The sequence below is a fragment of the Rousettus aegyptiacus genome, unplaced genomic scaffold, assembly GCF_014176215.1.
Source record: "Rousettus aegyptiacus isolate mRouAeg1 unplaced genomic scaffold, mRouAeg1.p scaffold_m13_p_11, whole genome shotgun sequence".
NCBI classification, from domain to species: domain Eukaryota; kingdom Metazoa; phylum Chordata; class Mammalia; order Chiroptera; family Pteropodidae; genus Rousettus; species Rousettus aegyptiacus.
The window spans coordinates 46,834,876-46,862,801 of NW_023416286.1; the positions used below are offsets into that span (position 1 = coordinate 46,834,876).

The window sequence follows — 27,926 nt, forward strand, 5'->3', positions numbered from 1 at the left end:
TTTCAATCTTTCTTTCTTTCTTTTATTTTGTCACTTCAGTTAAGTTTAGAAAAATGTTGTCTGTCTTCCCTGTGTGAGCTTCTGTTGGGCTGCATTTTGGTGGAAAGCTGCAGCTTCTTACAAATGGTTATCCCTATCTTCTTTGCATCAAAAGTATGTTTATCTTGTAAAGCTCCAAATTTCTCCCAGACTTCTTCATTGCTACATAGCTAAAAGAAAAAGAATTACATAAGTAACTTCTTGAATCACAAAAGGGATAAAAGAGGTTTCGGTCCATTTAAACAGAAGCAGTCTACACCATAAAAGGAATGGCATTTTTCAATGATAACAGCACTTTTAGTAGTATAAGTTTAAATTATTATCATAGTAGAAACATCAATGTGCCAAACAGAGCATTGTGCCTACATATTACATACAGTGTGCCTACCTGTGTTTACCCCTGTTACACACTCACGGATTAGCCATTTCCCAAATCAGGAGGACCATAGTTTTCTTGAACCAAAAAAAAAAAAAAAGAAAGAAATGATTCCTATAACAGAGGATTCTTGTTCCACGTCGAGGTGCGAGAGCCAGTGTAGACGATGCTGTTTGAACACCAAACTGCTGGCGCACCTAGGAGACCCCAACGGATGACAGAGAACAGAGTATTTGGAGTCGGGGCTTGCTGTGGACTGAAATGTACTCCTCAGAACTCACTTGTTGAGGCCCTACCCCCCAGAGTGGCTGTATTTGGACGAAAGTAATAATTACAGTTGAATGAGGTCATAAGGATGGGGCTCTGATTTGATAGGATTGGTGTCCTTAGAAGATACCAGAGAGCTCACGCCCTCCCTCTGCTACACGAAGGCACTGCCAGAATGTGGCCATCTGCAAGCTGGCAAGGGCCAGCACCTAGATCTTGGATGTTCGGCCTCCAGGCGGTGAAAAACAAATGTTGTGTAAGCCACGCAGTCTGTGGTATTTTTTTATGGCCGCCTGAGTAGACTGAGATGGGCCTGTCTAGACCTGAGGACTGAGAGGGAATGAAATGTCAGGAAGGAGCCAGACTGATGGCCTGTGGCAATGGTCCTTCTTTCCTGGAACTTCAACCTCCTCTTATCATTTCTGTCAGCAGAAACAAGATTTGGTAGTTCCTGTGTGATAAAGAAAATTCCTTAGGCAAAACTCCATGTCTATCAAAACATAAAATGGAAATAGCTATGCACCTAGTATATGAACTCCTAACACTACATCCTAACAGATAAACCTGCAGGAGTACAAAAAATAACTGCACCAAACTGCTACAATGTCCTGCTGTAAAAGGAAAGTGGAAACAACTGAAATGTTCATCAGTGAGGGATAGCTAAGCGATAGTTACACTATTTGGAATACTGACATTAAAATAGCCACAATGTAGTATAAAGTTGGAAGCATGGAGTATGCTTGAAATAGTTTGTAGACACAAAGGATATCTGCATATGCACAGAAAATGTCTGGAAAGATATGCACCGATTACTAACTGTTTACAGTGGCTAATTATAGAGATTACGTCGTGGCAGTAGAGCTTCACGTTTTGTTGAATATTTTTAAACTTCTTTTTTAAAAACTCCTTAGCCCCACATACCCCTCTAGCTATTGCGCCTTCTACTTCCCTTTGTGCTTCTTGAAGCGGATTTTTCACACAGCCCCATTCACTCCTCCGCTGCTCCCACCCCATCCACTGAGACTGCCTTTCTGAGTCTCCGTGGTCTTCACGTTCATGTGGCTCTCTGACCTCTCACCAGCACCTACATGGAACCTCAATCTCACTCACACTCGCTCCTCTGGCGATTTTGTACATTCCCGTGGCTTTAAATATCGCACTACACCAACATCTCTCAAATTAGCACCAATGTATCTTTTGACTTCTGGATCTATATGCCCACCTGTCCACTCAATCGCCGTTACCTGGATACCTCCCAGGCAGCTAAAGTTCTGAACCCTGTGTGTCCCACACTAATGCCACCAGCTCCTGCCCACAGAAGCACAGGCATGTCCACTGTTACCATCATTGTCCACCTGTGCATCTCTTCACATCCTTCCTCTCCCCACATCCAGTCCTGCCCGATTCAACCACACGATGTTTACGTTTACCACGGTCTTTGAAAACCCCTTGTGACCCATCCTCTCTAAGTCTCCAGCCATGTCTCACACCTCCTGACCTCCGGTGTGTGTTCTGGTCACAGCAGCCATTCAGATACAGGAAAGCTCTCTGCTTACCAGACCAGTTGCAGCCTGTGCTTCCGCAGAGAGCTTCTTAGTTGTTGGGTTGACATGTCACTTCCGCAGAGAGGCCTTCCTCTGTTCCAGTTTAAATAGAGTGCCCACATAACAGCTGTGCTTGTTTATTTTTTATAGGGACTTTGGATTTCTCTCCCTGGCCCACCCACTGGCTAGTAATGCCAGGAAGGCTAGAACCTGGTTGTGTACTACTGTTTATACCCAGCAATCAGTGAAACTCAGTAAATATTTGTTGAACGAATGCTGAAATGAATGAAAAGACACAGTACCTAATACTGTAACTTACTGGTTCTTAAATAAGAAAGTTTATCTTTAAGCCGATATTTATCTTACAAATAACAAGTGGTTTTATGGCTATAATTTCTGACTAGCTGAATATTTTCAGTTATGTATTTTGGTCTAGAAGCCACCTACACCTTATAACAAAATATCTTTAAAAATACTCAGGCAATACCAACAGGAAATATGCCATAAATAGCATTTGTAGATAGGATTACTGTGAGTTTTAGTTTTTTCTAATTTTTTAGCAATGATCGGTAAAAAAAAAAAAAAAGAAAAAAAAAGATTTTCATTACTACTCATTCCAAATGGATTCAAAACTTCTTATTACCACATATGTGCAAATGCCTTAACTATAAGTCTAAAGTGAGAAGTTTAAAAACTAATTTTTCTGCAGGGATCTCTCTGTTCATCTGCTGCCAGGCTTCTCATTGGAGGACACTGGTGAAAATCTGCATTTAGGAGTTGGTATACGATTTATCTTTCTGTTCTTGATATTTGCTTAAATTCATGTATGAGTAGAAGCTCTCTTAGTACTATTTTAACGTTCTCTTTAATATGTACCTTTTTATTAAAAGTCCTTTACCATGAAATACAGCTTGTTGGATTTCCCCTTGGTAGAATCACTTTGCCTATGACTCTTTTGTTTTACCAATGACTACTGAATTATTCTCTATGTGAGCTGTTTTCCTCTTAAGTGGTAGCTTACTTGGTTTCTTAGGTCATAAGTAAAATCCGCTTTTTAAAATTATTTTTTATTTTAATTCTTTATTTAATTACTTTCATTTTAATTATTTTTGTCCCATTCCATCATTTGTCATCACCTGAAGTTAAGATTTTCTAGATCACCCCTTTTCTTTTTGAAATTCTGTGTACTATTTACAAGTAAAAAAATATTTTAAGGTCTTACCTTTTGGAACTTTCTGCAAGTTTTTGATAGCTGCTCAATGTCATCCAAATGAAGGAAAGAAAAGATCTGTAGGAGTATGTTGTCAGGCATGCGAACTAACAAATCAAATTTTCCCTGACACAGATTCAAAGAATAATGCAGCACTTCCTTCCCAAACACTTTCTTTATCTGCCCTAAATATCAGCAAGAGAGTGAGACAAGGGCAGAGACAAAGAGACAGACTTGGTTATTATGACAGGCCCGCTCTCAAGAAAAAAGTCACTTGATTTTACAAACACCTATGCTTCTTCACAAATAATATACCTGTATTATCATAAATCCATATTCCCACTGAAAAGATGCCCACCATTAAGAAATCCTAACTTGCTTAAGTTAAATAAGACACATTTATGAAATTTTTTACATTTTGCCCGACAATCAGCTTTTTGAAGAGACAGTTGTTATTACCTTCACACATCCATTCATTCAAAATTTCACTGAATGCCTCTGTGTCAGGCACTTTTCTAAGGATCAAACATACAGTATGAGCAAAGCGGACCTGTCCTCCACTTCATTTGGCTCATACCCTTCCTCTCACATAAAAGCAACAGAAACCCCTAGAAGGTCATGGTCTTCCTCAAACCCTCTGAGTCATAAATGGCAGAACCAGGTCCTCTCCATCAGGAGTTCTTAACCAGAAATCCATGTTGGGGATGGAGCTGTCAGTAAGCCAGCACTAAATGGTTTCCACAGTCTTCTTGCCACGGACGTAAGGTGAAGCGATTCAATATGACAGGTATAAATTATTGCCTAAAGTAGCACTTAATAGTCTCTCTCCATTGAAGAGTGGGTGAGTCATCAATGTCTCCTTTCTTCCAAACAGAACCTACCCCACCTGCAGCCTGCCCCACGGCACAGACAACCCCCACTCTACAGCCCACCTCCTCCCTACAGCTTACTCCCTCCCTCAACAAACTCATGTGGCTCAGGCCAGGTCTGATCAGCGCAGGCACCACACACAAGCCAGTCTGCTCCAAACATTGCCTGGTGGCTGTCATTGGTCAAGCGGTGGACAAACGACCTCAGTGAGTCCAGCAAGATGGCAGGCCTCAGAGGAGTCAGCCTTCAAATGGAACCAAAATGTGTGTGCAGAATACAGAGGTGGAAAGACTCTGGGCTTCTGACAGCAGTGGCGGGGATGCTGGGCCAGCTTACCCTCAGGCCCCTACCTTCTTGTCGACTTCTTTAGGTAAGAGGTGATGTTCCTTGCCTTTTAAGCAGTCAAATCTGATCTTAACTGAAAGGTTTGGTTTTGCTATAATGTATGAGAAAGCTTTGACTTGAAGGAAAACCACCACTTGCACTATAGTAGCGATGCTCAAAGTGTGATTCCTCAGGCCAGCAGCAGCTCCTGGGGAATTTGTCAGAAATGCATTCTCAAACCATGCCTCAAAACTACTGATATTCTAGGGCCCAGCCCTCATCCTCCAGGTGACTCCGATGCTTCTAGAGACCACCCCCCCACCACCCCATCCCACCATTACCACATTCTGCCTATAAGACCAGGAGGCCACATCAATGTACAACCACAACCACCATTTACTAATTGGCCACAAAAAAACACTCCAAAGGCTCAGCATTCTAACTTAGAATGAACATATGTTGTAATGTGATAGAGCTGTGATTCCTTTTGCAATTTTTGCTAATTAAACAAGAAATATTTAGACGAATTCTAAGTCCTTCAAGTTTTCCTGAAAGCTTTTTTTGATAAACTGTTAGCCACTTCTAACAGGCAATTTACAGGTTCTACCCCCTAAGGAGTAAAAAGCAGAGCTGCATGTTCACCCCTCCATACCACAGACACAAACTCTCATTTGCCAAGGGCTCCCCTGACCACGATGACCAACCACACTTGTGTGTGTGTGTGTGTGTACTTTGTGCCGGGGGCTGATTCTGCATGGTCAGGAAACAAAGCACAAGATCAGATTTGACTGCTTTCCATTTGGCAGGCAGGGAAATCCACACGTGACTGGACAATTAAAATTCACTTGGAAAAGGTTTGAAATGAGGTGTGGACGGAAAATACGGATTTTAAAAATTTTATCAATCACCTTCTCCCTAAGTACACTGGTCTATTTGGGAAAGATAAAATTTTGAAATAAACATTTGGGATCCTGGAGGCTAGAGCTTAGCTGACACTCCTGTGCATACCCTGACTCACTAGTGATGCAAAGGTGAAGTGATGATTCAGGCCTTTCTGGGCAACAGCATGCCGTGGTGGCACCCAACAGAGTGACGACAGTGACTCCACTGGAGTCTACTGTGTGCTTTCTGCATGCTACCCTCTCTCTGTTGCTTCTGAGTCTCCTCTCATGCTCCATGCTTCCAGCTGATTCTCTGAGCTACTTGAGATCCTTTCAAGAATTTCCCTTTTCTGCTTAAGTCAGCAAAAGTTGGTTTCTGTTGCTTAAAACCAAGAGCTCCAAAGGAAAACCGAGAGGTGGGTAGAGGCAACAGTAACACAAGGAAATTTAGGGAAGTAAGTTACACTGCTCTGAGTAAAAATCGAATTACTACCCAGGAATAAGAATCTGGCAGCCCACTGTCTATGAGATAATGGCTAATTACCTGTGGTCACCTGAAATAAAGTGTTCATTATGGGTCAGGTTTAAGGAAACAACATTGCCACTATCATAGAACAGTGTAAAAGGCAAAAGGAACTCAAGATGGTAGAGTAGACTAGCAATTTCTAATTGCACCGAACTTGCATAAAAATGTCAAAGAAAATGTCAACATTCTTAAAACCTAAGTCTTGGGACTTGCTATACAGGTGCTAAAATAATTTGTCTTATAATCACAGGGTTAAAATAGCCACATAATGTCTTTGTGAAGGTTGGCTCAATAATCTGGACAGGATTGGACTCTGTATTAGAATGGAGGTAGTTAGGCTTCAACAGACTCAGAATACTCCAGATCCACAAATAAACCAACCCCACAGGTCCTCCTATGCCTTCCCTACCCCGAGGATTTTCTTATGCTCCCCCCACCCCATCACTGTTTCCAGGCCTGAGGTAGCCAATAACAAAGTTGAAACTGGGATGAGGCAGAACACAGCACTTTACTAAGTTATGTCAGCAAAAAATGAGGGGAACAAATGTAGAAATGAATTCTGAATGTAGGAGTCTAAAAAAAAAAAAGAAAGTAATACTAAGTTGGGCTGAATTTATGGACAGTATGTTGCTTTAAACATCATAGAGGTAACCAGTTGTTTACTAACTGGTTAATAGCAGCCCAAACTCAGTGGTATCCAAGTGAAATTGAGATGCCAAAGTCGCTACCCAAAATTAGAGATTTCTGGGGATAGTAATTCTGGAATGAATTGCTTCTGTGCTACCTACCCTGCTACCCACCCTCTTCCTTCTAATTATGGTCCCCAAGGGCTAAATAATATTCTTTTCTACAAAATTTTGAAAACATACTGGTGAAAAAACACCACTCGCTCTGAAACACACACAAGTGACTGCAATTAGAGGAGGCTCTGTAGCAGACTAGAAAACGGCCCCTAAAAGATATCCACTTCCTAATCTCTGGAACCTGTGAACATTCTTTTCTATGAAGGAAAAAAAAGGATCTTTGCAGATTTGATTAAATTAAGGATCTTGAGATGGGGAGAATCTCCCGGGTTATCTGGTGCACCCTAAGTTTAATCCTCTGTCCTTCTAAAAGAGAAACAGGTAAAGATTATATACGCAGACATACAGAGGAGAAGGTGACATAAAGACGGAGCAGAAGAGAGATTGGAAGATGTGGACTTGAAGATTGGGGAGATGCTATCATAAGCCAAGGAATGCCAGCAGTCACCAGAAGCTGGAGGAGGCAGAGAACGGGTTCTCCCCACACTGTCTCCAGAGGAAGTGTGGCCTTGCTGACACTGGAAGAGAATAAATTTCTTTGAAGCCACTAAACTTGTAGTAATTTATTACAGCAACAATAGGAAACTAATACAGGCTTCTTGACTTAAATGAAAAAGGAAAAATCCAAGAGTTTAGAGTCAAAACTAAGAAGGTGACCATCACAGGCAGAAGGGCTTATATAGTCATCAGAATGGCCCCACATCCAGATAATTCCAGGGGCAGGTGATTATGGAGTGCCTGGGGCTGAAATGAGACACCAGCCACTAGATTCCTGCTTGATTTGCATAGCTAAAATCTATTTTAGATCATGTAAATGTAGGTCTGACTTGAGAAACCGTGAAGAGAGAGACATAACCCTGATACCAATTTCTAGACTAGAACATATTCAGACCCAGAGAACCTCAACTATTGAGAAAGATAGCTACACTTGAAGAATCTTGTAAGAACATTGACGTTTGTTCTGTAACTTTTCCACTTTTAGGTATTTATCTCAGATTAGGAAAAATCCACAAGCTTGACACTATTCTCTGTGGGCAAGGCTGTGTGTCTCTGTCGGAGAGATGCAGAAGCAAGTCTGTTGGCTAAGACCTCAGCTCTCTGACATCTTGCGAGCAACTATGGCGTAGACTGTCTCAAGTAGAGGACATGAGGGACCAGCATGGGAGTCACCAGGAGGGATGAATTTAGGGGTGGCACTACTGTGAGCCTGGAGAACCTGGGGTGATCAGTAGTAGGAATTTTTCAGCTCCATTATAATCTCATAGGACCACCATCGTATAGGTGGTCCATTGTTCATTGAAATGCTATTATGCGGTACATGCCTGTAGTCCCATTAACCAGTTTTCTGTAACTTAACAAAGTTATTTCAGCCTGCCTTTACCAACTATATAAACTGCTGTTCCCCAAATTCCCCATTTGAACTAGCTTATTTGCTCATTCTGCACTCACAAGCTGATAACTCTGAAACATATGCAGAGTTTAGCCTTCTGGAAATTATACTTTGACCTCAAGTCCACACCATGAACTATCTTCCTAGGCCACCTCACAAATCTTTTCCTATTGTGTCCTTGAATCCATTTCATGAAGCAGGTATTAATTGGTTAGAGACAAACCAATTAATATGCCAAAGACCAGCAGACCTATAAGTGAACAAGGTCTTACCCAAGTCTTGTTATTCCAAATCACTGGTTCTTTCTGCCATTTGTTCACTTACCTCCAAGCCTTAAATGCCATCCCTCCTCCAGCTTACTGTTTAAAGGAATAACATTAGAAAATTTAGAGTACTGAAACACAAGAAAACTGTAATCATTTGAATAGATATATTGTCTCATGATACTTTCTGCATGCCTCGAATTCTGTCCAGAGTGAATCCTGCCACTCATGTTTTGAAGGGAACAGGCTGGGGAAGGAAAGCAGAGGCTGCCATCTCCCCCACTGAGCCAGGATCCCCAACCAGACCAGCTCCCACCTGTGTTTTTCTTCCATCAAAGGTACATGGCCTCACAAATGATAGGAAACTCCACAAATGAAACATGGGCAGTAGTTTTCCACTGGGAACCATCATGTGAACTTTCGATGAGTAACCTCCAGCTAGAACACTTAGAGAGCCCTGAGGCCTTGAGCCCACCCACCAGGCCTCCACTTTGCAGAGCTGGGTGAAGACAGAGCTGCACTTGAGATGCAACAAGATAGTGAAAATTCTATTCACCAGAACTCCTCTCAAAATGGGAACTCCATGTGGTAGAAGGGACAATTTCGAAGAAATGCACGGTGGAGGTGAGGTTTCCCATGGGGCTTCCTGCATGACCAGTGGTTCATTGCTAAAATGCCTTCAGAGAGTCTGTTCTTAGAGCTTAATTGCTCAGGACAGCAGGGAGTGCCTGTGTCCTCCCCCACCTGGCACTCAGCCTCTTCTAAATGAATATTAAGCAAATCTTTAGACTATCAGCTTTCAGGGGAACCAACCTATAAAGCACAGTGGACACCTACATGGCTCGGTCTGGCTTTATTTCAACCTTCTTCTCTCCCTGAGTCCAGAGAGATCACACTTGAAAAACTGAACTCATTTTGCCTTTGCTCATCTAGATTTTGAATTTTATAACTAAAAAGACAGGGATTGGACATTCCTGCTTTAATCACAAATGTGATTCACAATGTGCACAGCCACTTTCTCTTAATCACTTTTTTCCTAATAACTCCATGAAGTAGATGTCATATTACCTCTTTAAAGATTAAAAAAATAAAAGAAGAAGAGGTGGAGAGAGGTAAGGTGTGCCCTTACTTGAAGGCAGGTCTCCTTCCCACATGCCGCGTTTCCCTTACCACAGCACAGGTGGGCTGTGGGTAAGACTGAGGATCTAAAGGTCATGGTCTATAACCATCATTCTCAACCTTGGCTGTGTTTGGAAGCATGTGAGATTAGAAAATACCCAGGCCTATGCCTGACACCTAAACTATTTCACTGGTCTCGGGTGGGGCTCAGGAACCAGTAGTTTTGAAAGCTCTCCAGGTGGTTCTAATGTGTAGTAACCGGGGTTGAAAACTACCGATAGGTAACATTGTACACATGGGGAAATGCTGGGTAGCAAAGATCGCCCCATCCACTCCTCATTCATCAAATATTTGAGAAAGTCCTATATTCCAGGATTGCGGTATGCAGGTCTCTGTCTTCAAGGAGGGGAAGATACTCCAATAAAAGTCAGTAACAACAGAGTGCTAGGTGTCTGAGTGCCTTGCCCAGCCTGGGAGGCAGGAAAGTCCTCTGGATGAGGAAGTGGAGAGCAGGCCATTTTAACCAGGACCTGAAGCCTCATTTCTGTAGTGACAGCAAGAAGGGTGCGTGGAAAATCAGATACGACTTCTTGCCCACTGCAGCTCCAACCCTAGGGTGGGAGTCCAACATGAGTATTTTCAGGGCTATTCATAACTCAGATGTTTCATGATATGAAATTCCCAAAGACCCTAACTCATTGCCAAGAAGAGGTAAGACATAAAGGCCTGAAATATGAATGTTATTTTTCATACCAGTGGTCAAAGTTCTTAATATTATTTAATCAGAGCATAAAGTGTCAATGGCATCTAACATTTATTAAGTACAGCGTGCCAGGGACTTTTCTAAGTGCCCTGAGTGCTTTATGCTATCTTATGACACAACCTTATGAGGTAGTCCTACAGGTCTACTCCACTTTGCATATCCACACACACACGAAGTAACAGAGTACGCTCAAACATAGGTGAGTCTGACTTCACAGTCCAAGCTCTCAACCACTATGCTTGTTATTCTCAGTATGTGAAGAAGTGTGTGCTTGTCACGCCTTAAAGCTGTAATATCCAAGAAAACAGGTCCTTAGCTTTATCAGTGCCTTACCTCAGTTTCGACGATGATTAGGTAGTGAAAATCTTTGCTTGGAGAGGGAGCCTGGCTTCCAAACTCACACAGAATGTTGGGCAGGAAAGAAGTCATGGGCTTGTCCTGCAGCTCCAGTATCAAGCAACCACAAACAGTATCCAAGGCCAGATTAGTTTCTATGCTCACCACTCCTGCTTTTTTTATTCACCGGCAAGAGCAGGTGACCTTCTTTCTTGGGGCAGCCTGCTTAAAGCAAAGTGCCTTCTGCCACCCCCTACAGAGGAGCGAACAAGACTGTTTGGAAGAAGCTTGGCTTTGCTCCATCACAATACATTGGCCATGCAGAAAAGAACTTACCTGGCCAGCATAGGGTTTCTGGTAGCCTTTCACTTTCATGTATGTGAAAAGCTCATTCACTTGTGTATTCAACTAGCTCATTCTCAGAAGAGAAAGAGCTCCACTCCCACCAGCAAAAGGTTTTGGGGCCCAGCTCCCCCTCTTGTTCCTTCCTATAAGGTGGGCTCATGGACGGTCCTCAGGCCACAGTTGGTCAGCCAGTTATCTTGCTGAGGATGAAAGTCTTTGCTCATCTACCAGATGAAACATTGTATTGTTTTCTATATGCCTTATAGCATATAAAGCATATAGAATGTTTGTCTATATTTGCCCCCCTCATTTCTTATGTCTTATTTTGCATTTAGTCGATTTTTTTTTGTAGTGAAATGTTTCAATTTCTTCTTAATTTCCTTTTGAGTATATTCTATAGTAATTTTCTTTGTGGTTACCATAGAGATTAACATCCTAAAGTTTTAACATTCTAATTTGAATTTATAGCAGTTTAACTTAAATAACATACAAAAATTCTACTCCTTTACAGCTCCCTTTAGGTTGTTGATATCACAAAATTACATCTTTATGGATTTTTGTGCCCCCAAAATATAAACCAATATTTTAAAAAATACATTAGTGTCTTCTATTATGTAGAAAATAATGTTTGGAGTTATGAAGCAAAGTCACAGTCATGTTAGTTTTAACGATTTTTTAAAAAATGTATTAGCCTCTTAAATCATGTAGAAAATAAAAAGTAGTTCCAAACTCTTGTTACAAGATACTGTCTAATGTACTTTCATCTCACCTGGCAGAACTCACTTGATCATTTCTTGTAGGGCATGTCTAGTGGCCAGGAGTTTCCTCAGCTTTTGTTTATCTGGGAATGTCTTGACTTGTCAGATACAGGATTCTTGGTTGTTGTTTTTCTTTTAGCACTTTAAATATATCAATCCAGTGTCTTCTAGCCTCTGAAGTTCCTGGTAAGAAATCTGTAAACATTGTTATCGAGGATCCATTGTATGTGATGTCTTCTTTTACTGCTTTCAGGATTTGCTCTTGATCTTTTGAAAATTTGATTATAACGTGTCACAGTGTGGGTATCTTTGAGTTGATTTGGGAGGTGATCTTGGAATTTGCTCAGCTTCTTGAACGTTTATATTCATGTTTCTCATCAAATTTGGGGAATTTTCAGCCATTATTTCTTCAAATATGTACTCTGCCCCTTTCTTGTTTGCTGAGACTTCCGGAATGCACATTTTTTGTCTGCTTATGGTATCCCACAGGTCCCTTAGGCTCTGTTCACTTTTCAGTCTTTTTTTTTTTTTTCCATTCTATTCCTCAGCCTCAATAATTTCCATTAATCATTGATTTAACTCTCCTAAAAGTCACTTCAGCTGGAGGGAGAGGGGTTTGCAACAATTGAGGGGTGAGGAGAGTGGCATAAGAATGGCTGTCCACCTCTTTGCACCTCTGTTATCAAAGCGGCAATTAGTAATTAGAGCATATATCCCCAATATTTGGGAGATGGGGAATTTTACCCATCTAAGCTCTGACAAGTGGTACGCAAGATGCTCACATGGCTGGAGGTGGGGAATGGGTGGCTGCTGTGTGAAGAGCCAAAATTGACCAAAATTAACTATAATATTCTACCAAAGCCTTCTCCTGAAAGTTTCAAGCCTTAACAGGCTCCAGAGTTCCAAAATATTTATATCGAATTCTGCCAGTGTAATTGCTAACTAGGTAGGGAGATAGATTCCTGGTGCTTCCTACTCCACCATCATCTCAGAATCCTCTCTGCCTAATTGCTTTTGGTTTACTACTTTCTGATGTAGAGTCAATTCTAGTGGCTTCCAACTGGCCTTTCTCACAACAGCCCTCACTCCACAGGTCAGGGAACCAATGTGGGGATATTGCCAGTTCCTGAGTATGTCTACTCTTAATTATGCATCCCAGGACTGGGGAAATAACAGCAGGATGATAGCGGGACCCACTGTGAGATGGACTTGAGCTGTAACTCCATTGCTTATCTGAGTTAAATAGGTACTTAACTCCATAAGTACCTACTCTGATTGGAGGACTACAGTGATGCTTGGGGTCTCCTGGAATCAGTACAAAGCCAGTATCCACATATTTCTGAAGGGTCCCCAAAGCACACTCAGGTAAATGACCATAGTTCCCTTTTGGTAAGGCGTGAGAGGGGATTAACAGTGTACATTTTTTTGGCAGTGTACTGGTGTCCTTGCTCGAGGGGACTTGGCCTCCCTTTCACTCAAGGGGCTCTGGGTCTTTAAACTAGCTCAAGTCTGGGAACTGATTGCAGAGCCATGACTGTTTTTATGATCCAAGTTAGATTTTTGTTCACTTGACCTAGAACTCTTGCATTTATTCAAATCAAGTAAAAATTTCATAGGCTTCCTATCTATTTCATCTGATCCTCCCCGTGGCCAATGGCAAGCATTTGCAAGAGATTGGCTTGTGTTAGAAGCAAAAATATGCTCAAACCAACTAAGCTAATTGATCAGGGTAAAAGGTGTTGAAATACTAGATTTTATTTTGGCAATATTTTCAGTTTTAGAATTGAGTGGTGTTCAGTCTGGGGAACTGGTAAGGAAAAATGTAGCATTCCTGTACTGAATTCACATTCAACGAAGTCCAATTCAGTCTTATAGAATCTTTTTCCAACTCATAAAAGAAAAAGCAGTTTGGCAAGAGTAGTCTTGCAGGTGGAGTAAACTGTGTCAGGTTTAGTGAAGGTAGGAGTTTAACAGGAAAAAGGGCATTACAGATGGGGAAGTGAAAGCAATGAACAAGATGGGGTGGGTTTCTTGAGTAAGGTATCATTTGCCAATGCCTTAAGTAACTGGGCCTTACGGGGCCATTTTGTATTGAGAATGCAATATAAAATAAGTATTGTGGAGACATTATTTTGATATATAAAGGATGGGTTGGGGTTGACCCTAGAGGTCCCAGAGTATGAGTTTGGCAACAGATGTACTGCTGAAGAAGGGCAACCAGGTTTGCTTAGGCCAAGCAGAGGCATCAAAACCCCAGATTCCCAAACCCAGTGTGGTAGGCAGAATAGCCTCCAAAGATATCCAAGTCCCAATTGCCACACCCTGTGAACATGGTAGTTTGTACAGCAAAAATTTAAGGTTGCCTAATAAGCTGACTTTAAAACAGGGAGATCCTCCTAGATTATCTGGGTGGCCTAATGTAATCACAAGGGTTCTCAAGTGGAAAGGATAGAATGGTCAGAGAGATGTGGCAATGGAAGCAGGGCCAGAGAGGCTATGATGCTAAGATGCTAAGATGCAGGGAGGGAACCCTGAAACAAGAATGCAGGCAGCTTCTAGAAGCTGGAAAAAAGAAGGGAATGGAGTCTCTCCTAGAGACTCCAGCAACAAATGCAGCCCTGATGACACCTTGACTTCAGCCCAGTGAAGAACATAACTGTCAGAGGACAAATTTGTGTCTTAAGCCAGTTTCATGTAATTTGTTAAAAACAGTAAGAAATACACCACGTGATCAAAATTACATGTGAACAGAAACAGACAGGTTGTGAAAGGGGTACAATTTCACAGGTTTTTAGACCTGTGGGTATAATTCAACTTAAAAAGGCACCCCTCTTCATTTTATGCTTACAGTTTTGATAAGCATTGTTCTGTCTTCACCCAAGACAAAGCTATAGAATCTACAATATTTTAAAAAGAAAAAAAACTGATATACACACATCACAATTCATGTAATTTCAAATTAATGAAAGCTAGTGACCTAAAACATAACGGCATCAACTCCATGAATGTTGTGTAAAAGATACAATTGATTCCCTTGCAGATTAAGTATAATCACTGGTTTGAGATTCACTAAAAATAGTTGTAATCATACAGGAAAACAAAATGGAAATGTAGTATGAGAAGGCCATATTGATTAGAGGGATGATACTGTATAGGAGGCAAAATTTTCAAGGTTAAAAAAAGTTGAGATTCTAAAGTAATGGCACAGCTTACCCTGACCTTAGAGGTAGAAGAAGAAAGTGGGAAGCCACCAGTGAGGTGAGCCAAGAACATGCTGGTTTAACCAACAGGGTTAATGCATTAAGGCCTAAACTATGTATAAGTCACCATTAACCCTAGCATAATATCTTCTACCCTAGGACAATACTATGAAAAGAACCCACATTGGATAGGAAGTCAGGAGATCTAGTTGGCTCCACACTGAGCAAAGGCCTAGGAAGGATTCTGTGAGAAGTTTGCACCAAAACGTGTTTAGTCCTAAGGAAAAGAATGTTGCATTAACATCGTTGGTTTGAGTCTGCAGGCTTCAAAAGGGTTTCTGGGTAGTGTAAACTCCTGTTTCCTATTTATAATTTTAATCGTTAGTACAGATGAGAAAACAACCTGTAGATCCAAGATACCTACATTGTCCTACTTATTGGCATCATGCCTAGAAACTCCATAACTGGAAGCTTATTCTCAAGGTGCAGTGTAAAATAAGGGTGATAGCATCAACTACTTACTTTCCCTGCCTGTGCTCAAAACAGTGATACACCTGAAGCCTGTAAGACTTTCCCGCTATTACCTAAACATTGTCTTCCCAATTGGTATATTAAATTGGATGTCATGAAAAAATGCACTCCTTGTTCAACAATGTCTGGGAACAGATTGAAGCCAGTATCTCAATCCCAGCTACACATCAGAATCCTTACAGCACTAAATGCTTTACATTGTTTAAACGAGGCAGCCAGGACTGACAACTACTGAGATTAAACAACCTTTAATAAAGTTATGTGCACTGCTGAGATTTTCCACAAGGAGCACCCAGTACAGTGATTCCTTAACTTACCTGACCACAGAATTCAGAGAAAATAAGAGAAAATGCTGTTCCAGATATGAAAAAAATTAGTATGCTGAAAATGAGACAATAGAACCTGGATATCATACAATGAATAAGAAAATACATACATGAAGAAGTTGGTGACATGAAAGCCTTTGTTTTTAATTTGGTTGATACACATATGACAAAATATTTTAGAATAAAATAATCCATGAATGGGCTCAAGGTATTTACAGTAACAACTTTAAAAACATAAAATTTACACATTCTCAAACAGAAACATTTATTTATAAAATTTTCTATTGTGAACCTGGAAGACTTGCAGTTCCTACTCATTACCCTGATATGAAGCCCCAACAGGTGGAAGGTAAGGCCCAGGAGTAGGAGATACATCTCTAACACATTTGGCAGTTAAGGATCATCTATTGGTGTGCGCTCCCAGGGCAGTGAAGGGCCACATCTTGGGCTAACATACAGAATGGAAGACTCCAAAGGGAACAACTAATACAAGACCTAAAATCAAACTCACCTTTCTCAGTTTCCTATAAGAGAAAGCTGCAAACAATTTTTTAAACTTAACTCAATTTCCCCCTTTTAGCAGAAAATCAGCAACCCTGAGACTCCAATTTTCCATGACATAAAAGTTAACATTTAGAAACCATTCAAGATTTATTTTTTAAAAAACTAAATTTATGAGCAAATAGAAACTTCAAAATGTTTATGATCTAAAAATACAATTAAGAGAACAAAATTCCTCCAATTTTTCATGTCTAATTCTTAAACATTCTAATCAATAATTTCCATTGTCTGAAATTAGTTTCACACACAAAAAAATATTTTAACTAGATGTTTGAAATTGAGTACAACTTGCTCATGATTGTTAAATGGAACACCTACATCTTTATATTATTCAAATGTACTTAAAAGAAATTAGAGAAATTTTACCCATCTGGGATATTCAGTAGGAATTTGACTTACGAGACACTCAGAAACCGTGAAAAAATACCAAATGCTTATTCTCTGTAATCCTATTGAGACAATTAAACACAGCATACCATACACATCAACAACTACTAATCCAACTAGGCTATTTAACTATACTTTCAACAAATGGTTTCAACAAACAAATTTGTAGAGCATATATCCACACTGTTTAAAAATCAAATTTGCTGCTCCTCCAGTGGTGGTTCAAGAGCTTCCATTAGCTTTTTATTTGCCTCTTCATTATGCCGGCTTTGACAATGAGTTAAATGTTTCTTAAAGCCTCTTGGGAAATTCGATTCAAAATTACAACGTGGACATTTAAGTAAACTTTGCCCATGGGCTGCTACATGATTTTTGAGGAGAGATTCCAAAAGAAAAGCCTTTCCACAAATTGTGCATTTGTAAGGGCTATGGACATTATGCTTATTAACCAAATGATGCAAAACAGCACCTTTCTTCATAGCACGACAGCAACAAATTTTGCAATAATACTTTCCTTTTCCACGCTTCATATATTTTGCAATCTCTTCTTCAGAGATAAAAGCTTCTTTTTCTTCGGTAAATTGTAGTACATTTTTGGACTGCTCTGGACTAGTCATGTCCATTTTGTTCTCTTTACTAAAATCAATAGATTCCACATCAACTTGCTCTTGATCGCTGCTTGATTCCTGGCCCTTACTATCTATCACATCCAAAACTGTTTTTATATACTCACTACTACTAAGCTCAGCATCAGAGTTTTCTTGGTTGTCTTTCTTGAGCTTCTTTGAGGAAGGAAATAAAGTGTCTTCTAAGAGTTTCTTAGGTGTAGCTAGTAGTTCTTCCTGAACTAAAATATCACACTTTTGATCATCTATGGCATCTGTTGGTAGTTCATCACCAAGCTCAACTGTCTTTTGAGATTCTGAGAAGATGGCAGATTTGGGAAGTTCAGGGAAGAGGGTATGTTTCCGGGGCTCAGGAAAAAGAGTGCGTTTTCGTTGTTCAGGAGAAGCAGGAGGGGCTGTTTTGGTAGGCTCAGAAAACAGGTCAGGTTTTCTAGGCTCAGTATCAATGGAAAGAACAGGCTTCCAGATATCAGAGGCCGCTTTAGGGGACTCAGATGGCCCAGAAAGTTTCCGGGTCTCAGGGAAGACAGGTTTTGGAGGTTCAATAAAAAAAGACGACTTCCAGAGATCAGGGGAACCACCACGGGAACCTTTCTGGGACTCAGGAAAATCAAGTGAAGCAGGAGAAGTCTTCCGCTGATCAGGAGAAAGCTTCCAAAGCTCTGGAGACCCTGAGGGTTTTCTGAGCTCTGGAGATCCTGCTGGACTACGGATGTCTGGAGACAATGGTGGGCCTGGTTTGCGAAGCTCAGGGGACAAGGGAGGTCCTGCTTTACGGAGCTCAGGAGATACTGGAGGAACTGCCTTCCAGTGTTCAGGTGACAAGATAGGAGTTGTCTTTCGGAGTTCTGGTGGGCCAGACTTCCATGACTCAGGAGATGTGGGAGGAGATTTCCAGGAACTGGGTGAGACTGATGAAGATTTCCAGGACGGGGAGACAGATGAAGTTGGTTTCCAAGCTCCAGGTGATATAGAAGGAATTGGTTTCCAAGGTCCAGGAGACACAGATGGAGCAGGTTTAGCTGGTTTCCAAGGTCCTGATGCTGCTGAAGGACTGGATTTCCAAGGCCTGGGGGACCCAGGTGGCCCTGGCTTCCAAGAACCTGGTGATACAGCTGGGGCTGGTCTCCTAGGCTCTGGAGAAACAGCAGAGAATGGCTTCCAAGGTTCAGGAGACTGTGATGGGGATGGCTTCCTTGGCTCGGGGGAGACTGTCTGGGCCGGTTTCCGAGACTCTGGAGATGCAGTTGGGGATGGCCCCCAAGGTTCAGGGGAAGCAGCTAGAACTGGTGACTCTGGAGACGAGGCTGCAGGCAGCCCCAATGTTTCTGGGAAATGGGAGTGTTTCTGAGGTTTGGGATTAATAAGAGTAGCCTTTACTGGTTCGGGAGAAACAGGAGCAAGTTTCTGTGGTTCTGGAGAAGGAATAGGGACTGGTTTCTGAGATTCGGAAACAACAGGGACTGGTTTTGGAAGTTCAGGAGAAGAAATAGGAGTAGGTTTTGGAGGCTCAGGAGAAGGAAGAGGTGTTTGTGGCTCAGGAGAAACAGGGCTAAGTTTCTGAGGCTCCAGGGAAAGAAGAGTAGGTTTTGGTGATTCTGGAGACAAAACTGGGCCAAGTTTTTGTGCTTCTAAGGAAAGGGCAGGTACAGATTTCAGGAGTTCTGCTGAATTAGAGGGCATTTTCTGGTGTTCAGAAAGAGAAGGGCTTTTTGCAGAATCTGTTTCTTTGTTTAACTGAGTTTTTGGTTTCTCATTCCATTTCTCTGGAGCTGCATGTTTGGATGTGATGTGATAGTATACATTAGAGTACATCTTGCTGGTGAAGAAGCATTTATGGCAGTGAAATAACTTTGCACTTTTCTGGTAAAATATCATTTTACCTAACCCACCAGCATCCATTTCATCACAAAATTCTGGATGGATGGTACCCATGTGGATTTGTACATTTTCATAATCTGTGCCTCTGAAACTGCAGTGGTCACACTCCAAACGTACTGATGGTTTACGAAGTTCCTGGAATACTTCCATTTTTCTGTTATAATACACACAATTATATTCTTTAAAAACTTTCAACAGTGCTGCAATAAAGTAGAAATAAATTATTTTCAGGAAGCATTATCAAATGAAATGCTGTTCTAGTCCATTCTAAAACTGCATAATTTCAAGCCTAGGATGGCATATGCATTTATTTAATATCTCTATAAAGATTTTGAAGAAGAAATGGAACTAATTTTTAACTGAGTTCCAGGAATTCTGCTAGGTTTATATACATTATCTCATTTAATCCTCCTAATAATAAGACTGAAGTATTATTTTTTTAATTTACAGATGAAGAAACTGAGGTTCCAAGAAGTGACTTATCCAGATATGACTATAAGTGACACACCTTGACCCCAGAATGATCTACACTACATGTGCCTTACATCTTGACTCTAAAACTCTGAATATCAGCACATAAAGCTACTAAATATCAAAATTCATGCTGTTATTTAAGTCTGAGCAAGAAACTTTAAATCCATTTCAGAAAGCATTTATTAAACTAAGTCTCACTATGAAAAGATAGCTTTTTAAAAATATCAACATATTGGTTTTGAGCCACACTTCTCTTGTTTTGGCCTGCTTCCACATCTGGAAGTATACTTTCCTTTCTAATAAAGATTTTCTTTTCTGCTATAAAAAATAAATAAAAGAAATAAGTAAATAAATAGAAGCATCTTAAAATGTTTTATTCATCTTATTTTATTTATGTAATAAATTACTTTGTGTTGCATGCTTTTCTAGGCACGCAGGTTTAAAGAGGTGTCTTGCAATGTGGTGCTTACATTAGTAGGGAGATAAGAGTATGGAGGGCAATGTAGAGGAAGCTGTCAAGGAGACACTTGAGCAGAGATCTTGAATGATGTGAAGGAGTTTGCCAAGCAAAGGGAACTCAAAGGACAGCCTTGAGGCAGGCACTTGCTTGCCAGAAAATACGACTTTTTAAAACTTTAAGTGAGTCTTAAGTGGTAAAAGTAACAGAAGCTCAGTTAAAAACATACTCATTCATGCAGTATAAGATACTCACACATTATCACTCTCAAAGGACAGCCACTGTATTTGTGTGTCGCTGAAAAACTGTTCTATGTATACACAAATGCATAAACACATTCTACACAAATGGGATATTAAACATTTTGTTCTGCAACCTGCTTTCATTTAAGAATGGGAGGTATTTGTGGATTCCGAGGTTCTAGGGAAATAAGAGGAGTATGTTTTGGTGATTCTGGAAACAAAACTGGGCCGTTTCTGAGTTTCTATGGAAAGGGCAGGTGTAGGTTTCAGGAGCTCTGCTGAATTAGAGGGCATTTTCTAGGGCATTTTTGCAGAGTAAGCAATGAATTTTCTTGTACATATCTTTGAATGCGTGGGTATTTCTGAAGGAAAAATTCCTCGGGAGTGGACTACTTGCTTCAAAGGCTTTTTACAATTAAAACTGATACATTTTACCAAACTCTCAAGCAGTACAGCACTATTACATACCAACTTTGTATATATGAGGAATGAGGAACGGTTCTCCAACTTCCTCTTCTAACACTATCATTAAACTTTAAATTCTTGCTATTTCTTAGGTGAAAACTGGTATCTCCTTATTGCTTAAATGTGCTTTTCTTTAGTGAGAAACACCAAATACTTTTCCATGTTTATTAGCCATGTTTATTTCTTTTTCTAAGATATACTTTATCCATTTTTCTTAATTATTTATAAAATCTTTGTATATAAAAGGAATCAGCTCTTTTAAAACTGAAAATATTTTGTTTCATTTGTTTCTTGACTTTATGGAATATTATTTTAACCAATTTGTTTACATAAGAATTAAAAACTTAAAAGTATTTTCCTTATGACTATTTTAAATTGTTTTCCCATTTCATTATTTTTTTTAAATCACTCAATATTTTTCCTATGATTTTAATATTTTTATATCTGTATCATTAATCCATCTGGCATAAGGAGGTAAGCTAGGGTTCCAGCCTATTTTTTCACCCCAAATAATTACTTGTTTTCTAAACAACACTGATTGATTATACAACCCTTTTCCCCACTTAAGTGGAATGTTCCATTTAGCATTTACTTAATTTCGTGTACATAATTCTATTCTAGACTCAACTCTATTCTCTCTACCAGTTCCATCTGGCAGGCTCCTCAGCACAGGAATCCAATACTGTTCAAATGGACTATGATGAACACACACAAGGAATTTATTCACCAACTGGATTACAAAATCTTTTCTCATTAAATTATGCCCCACTGTTTACCAAAAGTACTAACTACTACTAAGAGAATACAATGTACTCTGTGCTAATGGTCAATATACTCTTTCCATGTTACTGCTCCTCAAAAAATGGTACAGATTAGAAACACTTATAATCACAGGATCTCTATTAATTTAAAAAATGTAATATTATTTCTAATTCTGGCAATTTGTTTTTAAAGATGTTATTACTGACAATTTTGTTTTCTATCACCTGCATTTTTGAGGGGTCTAAAGTTAAAAAGGTAATAACTGACAAAACAAACTAGTACTTCAGAAAGTATTAACTCCTTTTGAGTTACCCTACAAATGTCCTATCTTTGAAAAAATTAAGGCTAGAAGAACACACAAATATAAAATCATGTAGTACTAAAAGAAAACCTGTAAAAAGAACTTTAACTTAAAAATCAAAAACATAATGAAGAAAACATGTAGAAAGAATAGGTTATCTTAACCATTCCATCTGGCCATACATAGAAATAATGAAAAGTTAAGGGTTGCTCATATTAAAGAGGTAAGGCATATTACATATTATTTATCATTATATCATATTATGTCATCTGTCATATATATTTTGACAGATGTTGAGCTCGGATTTGCTGGGTTTGAGTCCTGGTTTCATTATATGGCTTTTATCAAGTTCCTAAACCTTTCATTGTTTCAGTTTCCTTGACTGTAAAAACAGATTTATTTTATAGCATGTTTAGAACAGTATCTAATACACAGAGCAAGTACTCAGGTAAGCTATTATTAGTACATTAGAAACTACAAGGTAGCCTCTAAAATACATACTCCTTCAGCTTCCGGTAATTAAATCGTTCCAAATCACCCTGGCAGTTACAGCTCACCAACACATAGTGGCTCATCCGAAAGTTACTTAAGTCCTACTTGTGAAAGGCAGAGAAGCATTATTTTCGTGACTTCTGTCCAAGTTTCTTAAGCTTAATTAAACAAACTGTTAACTACAGCAAGTTTTCCCAACTTCTCAAGAGTATGGAGAAGGTGCTTTTGTTTTCTCATTTCAGTGTAGCACTTAGCTACATCTCTCCTCTCCTGGCATGATGTGTTGTCTCATTAACAAAACAACTTTGTTCTTTTATGTGCTCCCTTACCAACTTTTACCAATAGTAACTCATAAATAGAGGTTATTAAAAAGCCCAGTAAGTGTATAATACATGGATTAGATTATAAACTGTACGGGTGAAGCATTTTTTCTTCTATTCCCACAGAAATATCTGAGCACACTGTTCTACATGCAGAAGTTTTTAAAAAATGCTTCTGGCAAATTTATTAAATGAAAATCAAAACAAACCCACATCTCATAAATAGGCATCTCTGACATAGTACAACAGCAGAGAACTTGTGGTCCCCCTTCAAGTAGGTAAAGCTCTACCTTTTCTCCTTATTTCTATTTTCTATTGACTATCTTTCTGTTACTTGCATCTTTAGAAATTTTATATTAACCTTACTGTTTTACAATTGCTCCTATAAATTAGTCCCTGTTTTTAATGGATACCACTTAGCTTAATTCCCACTGCTCTTGCTTCAGTCAGCGGACAGCCACCTTGGCTTCTCTGAGTGGACTGAATCCTTTTGTCCTTGATTGCTGCCTGCTCAATCTATCCATTCACCAGCTCCCCCACTCTTCATCTAGGGCCACTCAGTAAACACATCATCCATTCCCAATCTCCTTCAGTTTACATCAAACCCCGATGGCTCCTCTGACTTCCATATCATTCCCTATTTCTCCCAACTGGCCCTCCTACTTTCCGCTTTCTATCAAAAACTCTCTGGCCAATCTCAAAGTTTATATGGCCCACATATGCCTGCTACTAAGCCTCATTATCATACTCTAATAACATCTTACTTTAAAAAAAGTTATAGAATTTACTTCTCAAATCCCAAATTCTGTCATATATGCATATTAGCACATGTTCAGACATTATTTTATGTATGGGTGTGAATGCTTCAAATAGTTTTTCATTAAGAACTCCAAGCAATTTTCAAAAATGTTCTCATAAAATATTCTCCTAAACTTTTTGTTTAAAAAGAGAGGAACATTAAAGGGAAACAAAAACATATGCAAAGAAATGCTGGTAGAATAACACTTTATAAATCCAGGCCAAGTATTTTTAAAGTGGGGAAGAAATAAAGACCAGCACGCTTTTCCCTAGACTTACCAGATGTCGTACTGGAAGTTTTAAAAGTGGTCGTCAAAGGGCAGCAAGTCTACATGGCTTTTTGACTAAACCACAGAAAATAGCCTGTAGTACATGAAGAACAAAGATGAGAAGTTGAACCTAAAAAAAATAAATAAATAAAGGGTAATCAAAATTATATCTGTGATAATCAGTGCCTCCTATAACAGAATTAAATCTGCCTATTTCTCTCATTATCCTGCCCCCTCCAACAGTGAGAAGGCTAGGAGTCTGGGGTGGTGGTTAAGTTACCAACTTGAGGGGAATGAGATAAACTGGCTATGAATAAGCTAGATGGATCACATACTCTTCTGGTTAAGTTCCAGAACATTTACCTACCCTTCCCTCTACTCCCTACACCTTGTCAACTGCTTTAATTTTGATACCTTATCTCTCTGCCACTAGTTTCACTTCCTTTAAACCCACTTATCATAATGCTATCAGTCATCTTCCAAACATAAAAACCTAATGTGACTTGCCTGCTCACAATTCCTCAAGATAACCTCAACAACTACAGTTCAAAAACTGAACATGGCATATAAAGCTCTTCACAATCTGGCCCAACTACTGCATTCTCAAAGTACTGACCCACTTGTAATTAATTCCCTGACAATTCAAGCTTCCGGCCCTTGACACTCCATGTCTTGCCACCCAGTCATGTGGCAAGTTCCTCCATCCTTTAGGAAGGATTGCTTCTTAAATGCTAGCCAATTCCCCAGCACACTGCTAATCTTTCTTGGATGCCCTGTTGTATACAAAACTCCACTGTAGTAGTCATCTTCTGGCACTAAATAGGCCTGATTCCACAGAAGGCCATGGGCTCTTGGAGTAAGGGACTACCCATTCACCTCTGTGACCCTTGCATAACCTTGGTACACAGTATGTGCTCAGAAATCACCTGTTTAATTAAAACATTCTCTCATGAAGACTGGAAACATGATCTTAAGATTACAGAATTTTAAAACTAGAAAAGACCTGAGCTACCATCTAGCCATTGGATTTTAGGACAGGAGAAAACCTCAAGGACCATCTCCTTTAAAATTTCAATTTATACTTGAGAACACTAGACATTAAGTAACTTGCTCAAGATCAAGAAAATATTTAGCATCTAACAGAAGACCTGAATAAAGTTCTGCTATCTATCCAGGTTCTTTCTAGTATATCTTGACCAACCTAACACAGTGGAATTTAGTAAGATCTTGAAAAGGCAGAAAAGGCCAAATCAACAAGATGAAATTTATCAAACATTTAGAATCCAAATAACGACGGAAGAATATAGCACTACAGAGAACTGTATTCCATATTCTGCATTGGGCAGAGTACTCCAGTAGATCACAGTCTCTAGTTCTGGGTAGGAAGGACACTTTAACGGAGTCCGTAACACTAAGAAACTTACAAAAGAAAGCAACCAGGATGGTAGGCAGCCTTTAAAAACATGTCATTTGTGAGTACAGGCACTTAACACGTAAGCTGTCCTAGAGGCAACAAATGGAAGCTGGCAGGAAAACAGATTTCAGCTCAATATATAAAGTTTTGTGAACGACTCAATCATGGACTAGAATAAGTTGCTTTGTCAAGTAGGAGCCCACCATAACTGGAAGCAAATGATCAGGATAAGACTGGAAGAATCCTCAAAGAACTTGAGCCTAACTTCTTCATTTTACAATTGAGAAAATTGATGCTGAGGGAGAGAAGTGACTTGTCAAAGATCACATGAATTAAGTCAGAAAAAGCAACAGAAGACCCTAGTTTCTTGAATCTGGATCTCTGTGGTAAAGCAGTTCTAGCTTTCCCACAGGAATGTTGCAGAGTTGAGTCCAAAATTCAGCAGCTGGGTAAAGGCTAGAAAATGAGATTCCTTCCGACTTTAAGATTCTAGCTAATTTTTTTCTAATTTTCAGAGCTCCTAAGCCTAACGATGAAAGTAACTCTAAACTGTCCATGTAATAAAAATTATCTTGTTCTGTTTTTCATCTCTACAGATTACATGTTGTCTCTAAAATACTAAGTTCTAATCATTAGTGTTTTGCCAGTCCATTATCCTGTATTTTTCAATGAGGTTCTACGCCATAAGGCATCATACCTATTCCCATTCCCATCCATTTTCTTCCTTGGTCTATCACCACTGGTCATTTTTTAACACTTTGATGTAAAGTTTTTAAAATTAAAACTCAATATGTAGAGCATGTTTAAAGCTGACTGGGACACACACGCACCCACCCACATACACCCACACACCCACACTAGCATTGTTCTTTACCCCAGCTGATTTTTTAAAAATAGTAAACTTTATTTTTTAATGCAGCTTTATGTTCAAAGAAAAATTAAACATAAAGTTTTGTTTTCACATACCTGGCTGCATACAATTTCTATTTTTAACATCCTGTACTGGTGTGGTACATTTGTTACAATTGACAAACAAATACTGATATATTATTAACTAAAGTCCAGTTTATATTAGGGGTCCCTTTACATGTCGTATAGTTCTGTGGGATTTCCTAAGTGTATAGTGTCACGTATCCGACATTACAGAACCATAAATACTTTAACTGCCACAACAATTCCCTGTGCTCCTAACCTCTACTGATCTTTTTACTATCTCTGTAGCTTTGTCTTCCCCTATATATTTTTTTAAATTGTGCAAAACATAAAATTTACCATTCCATTTTTAAATAACCATTTTAAAAGCACAATTTTAACTACATTAAGTACATTCATAATATTGTAAAACCACCACCATTATTCATTTCTGGAACTTTTCATCATAACAGAAACTCTGTACTCATTAAATAATTTCCCATCCTCACCCCACCCACCACCAGCCCAATAATCTTTATTGGATTTTGTCTCTATGACTGGAATCATACAACATTTGTCCTTTTGTGTTTGGTTTACTTTACTTAGCACATCTTGACTATAGCATGTTTCCAGAATTTTAGTCCTTTTTAAGAATGAATAACATTCCACTGTATAGATCACAATTTATTTTCCATCCACCGATTGACAGACATTTAGATTGTTCCCTTCTTTTGGCTATTCTAAATAAAGCTGCTATGAACACTGATGTATGATTATCTATTTGAGTCGCTACTTTCAGTCGTTAGGAGTTTATATCTAGAGGTGAAATTGCTGGATCATAAAACTCTGTTTAAACTTTTGAGGAACCATTAAACCGTTTTCTACAGCTGCTGGCTGCACCATTTTACAATCCCGATAGCAACGCACAAGTGTTCCAATTTCTCCACATCCTTGCCATCGCTTATTTTTTTTTTTAAACAGCCATCCTAATGGTTACATGGCGTATCATTCTGGTTTTCATTTTCATAACTTTGATGGCTAACAAGCATCTTTGATGTGCTCACTGGCCATTTGTATATCTTTGGAAAAATATCTACGCAAGTCCTTTACCTATTTTTGAACTGGATTGCTTTTCGCTGTTGAGTTATAAGACTTTTTTACATTTTCTGGACACTAATCCCTTATCAGATACATGATTACATTTCTCCTATTCTGTGGGTTGTCTAGCTGACTTTTAAACAGCAACGATGACAAAAGCCCACGTAATCTAGGGGCAAAGAAAACTGCATCTAGGATTAAAATGGAAAGAATGCATTCCTTGAGAGCCAGAACCAACTTCTCAGCAGGGTTTTAAACAAAACGTTTCCTGCCTCCCCACTCCCAAGTCCCCAAGAGTTCACCCCGCCCGCGGCCTCTGGGGAGGGGTCCTTCCGCCGGACAGGGCGTGAGCCGACGGGGTGCAAGGCCCCTCCGTGGACGCCCTAGGCTTCCTCAGGACACGGGCCTTGGGATCTGCAGACCTCGCCGACGCCCCTCCCTGCCCGCCCGCTTCTCACCGCTGGGCTGCGGCGGCATCCAGGTGAGCGAAGATCTGCGGGAAGCCGGGCTCGCAGTCCCCAGCTGCTTCGCGAAGCCCTGCAGAGCGGCGGCCTCCCGAATGGCGGCGAAGCGCAGGCGCGGGCTCTGAACGCGCG

At 39.8% G+C, this 27,926-nt stretch overlaps 1 protein-coding gene and 1 long non-coding RNA gene across 2 annotated transcripts; both read right to left on the reverse strand.

Annotated features, from left to right (window-relative positions):
* Window positions 1-2,696, reverse strand: LOC107503878. The gene is made up of 3 exons (XR_001595325.2): window positions 2,173-2,696; window positions 428-492; window positions 1-209 (listed from the first exon to the last, which is right to left on the reverse strand). It is a non-coding gene; the product is annotated as an uncharacterized LOC107503878 (long non-coding RNA).
* A 13,294-nt stretch (window positions 2,697-15,990) lies between these two features.
* CHAMP1 (chromosome alignment maintaining phosphoprotein 1) lies at window positions 15,991-27,910 on the reverse strand. The gene is made up of 3 exons (XM_036228775.1): window positions 27,789-27,910; window positions 23,917-24,036; window positions 15,991-19,526 (listed from the first exon to the last, which is right to left on the reverse strand). The coding sequence occupies exon 3, from the start codon at window positions 19,474-19,476 to the stop codon at window positions 17,014-17,016; it is 2,463 nt and encodes an 820-aa protein (XP_036084668.1). The 5' UTR covers window positions 19,477-19,526; window positions 23,917-24,036; window positions 27,789-27,910; the 3' UTR covers window positions 15,991-17,013.
* Between the last annotated feature and the right edge of the window lie 16 nt (window positions 27,911-27,926).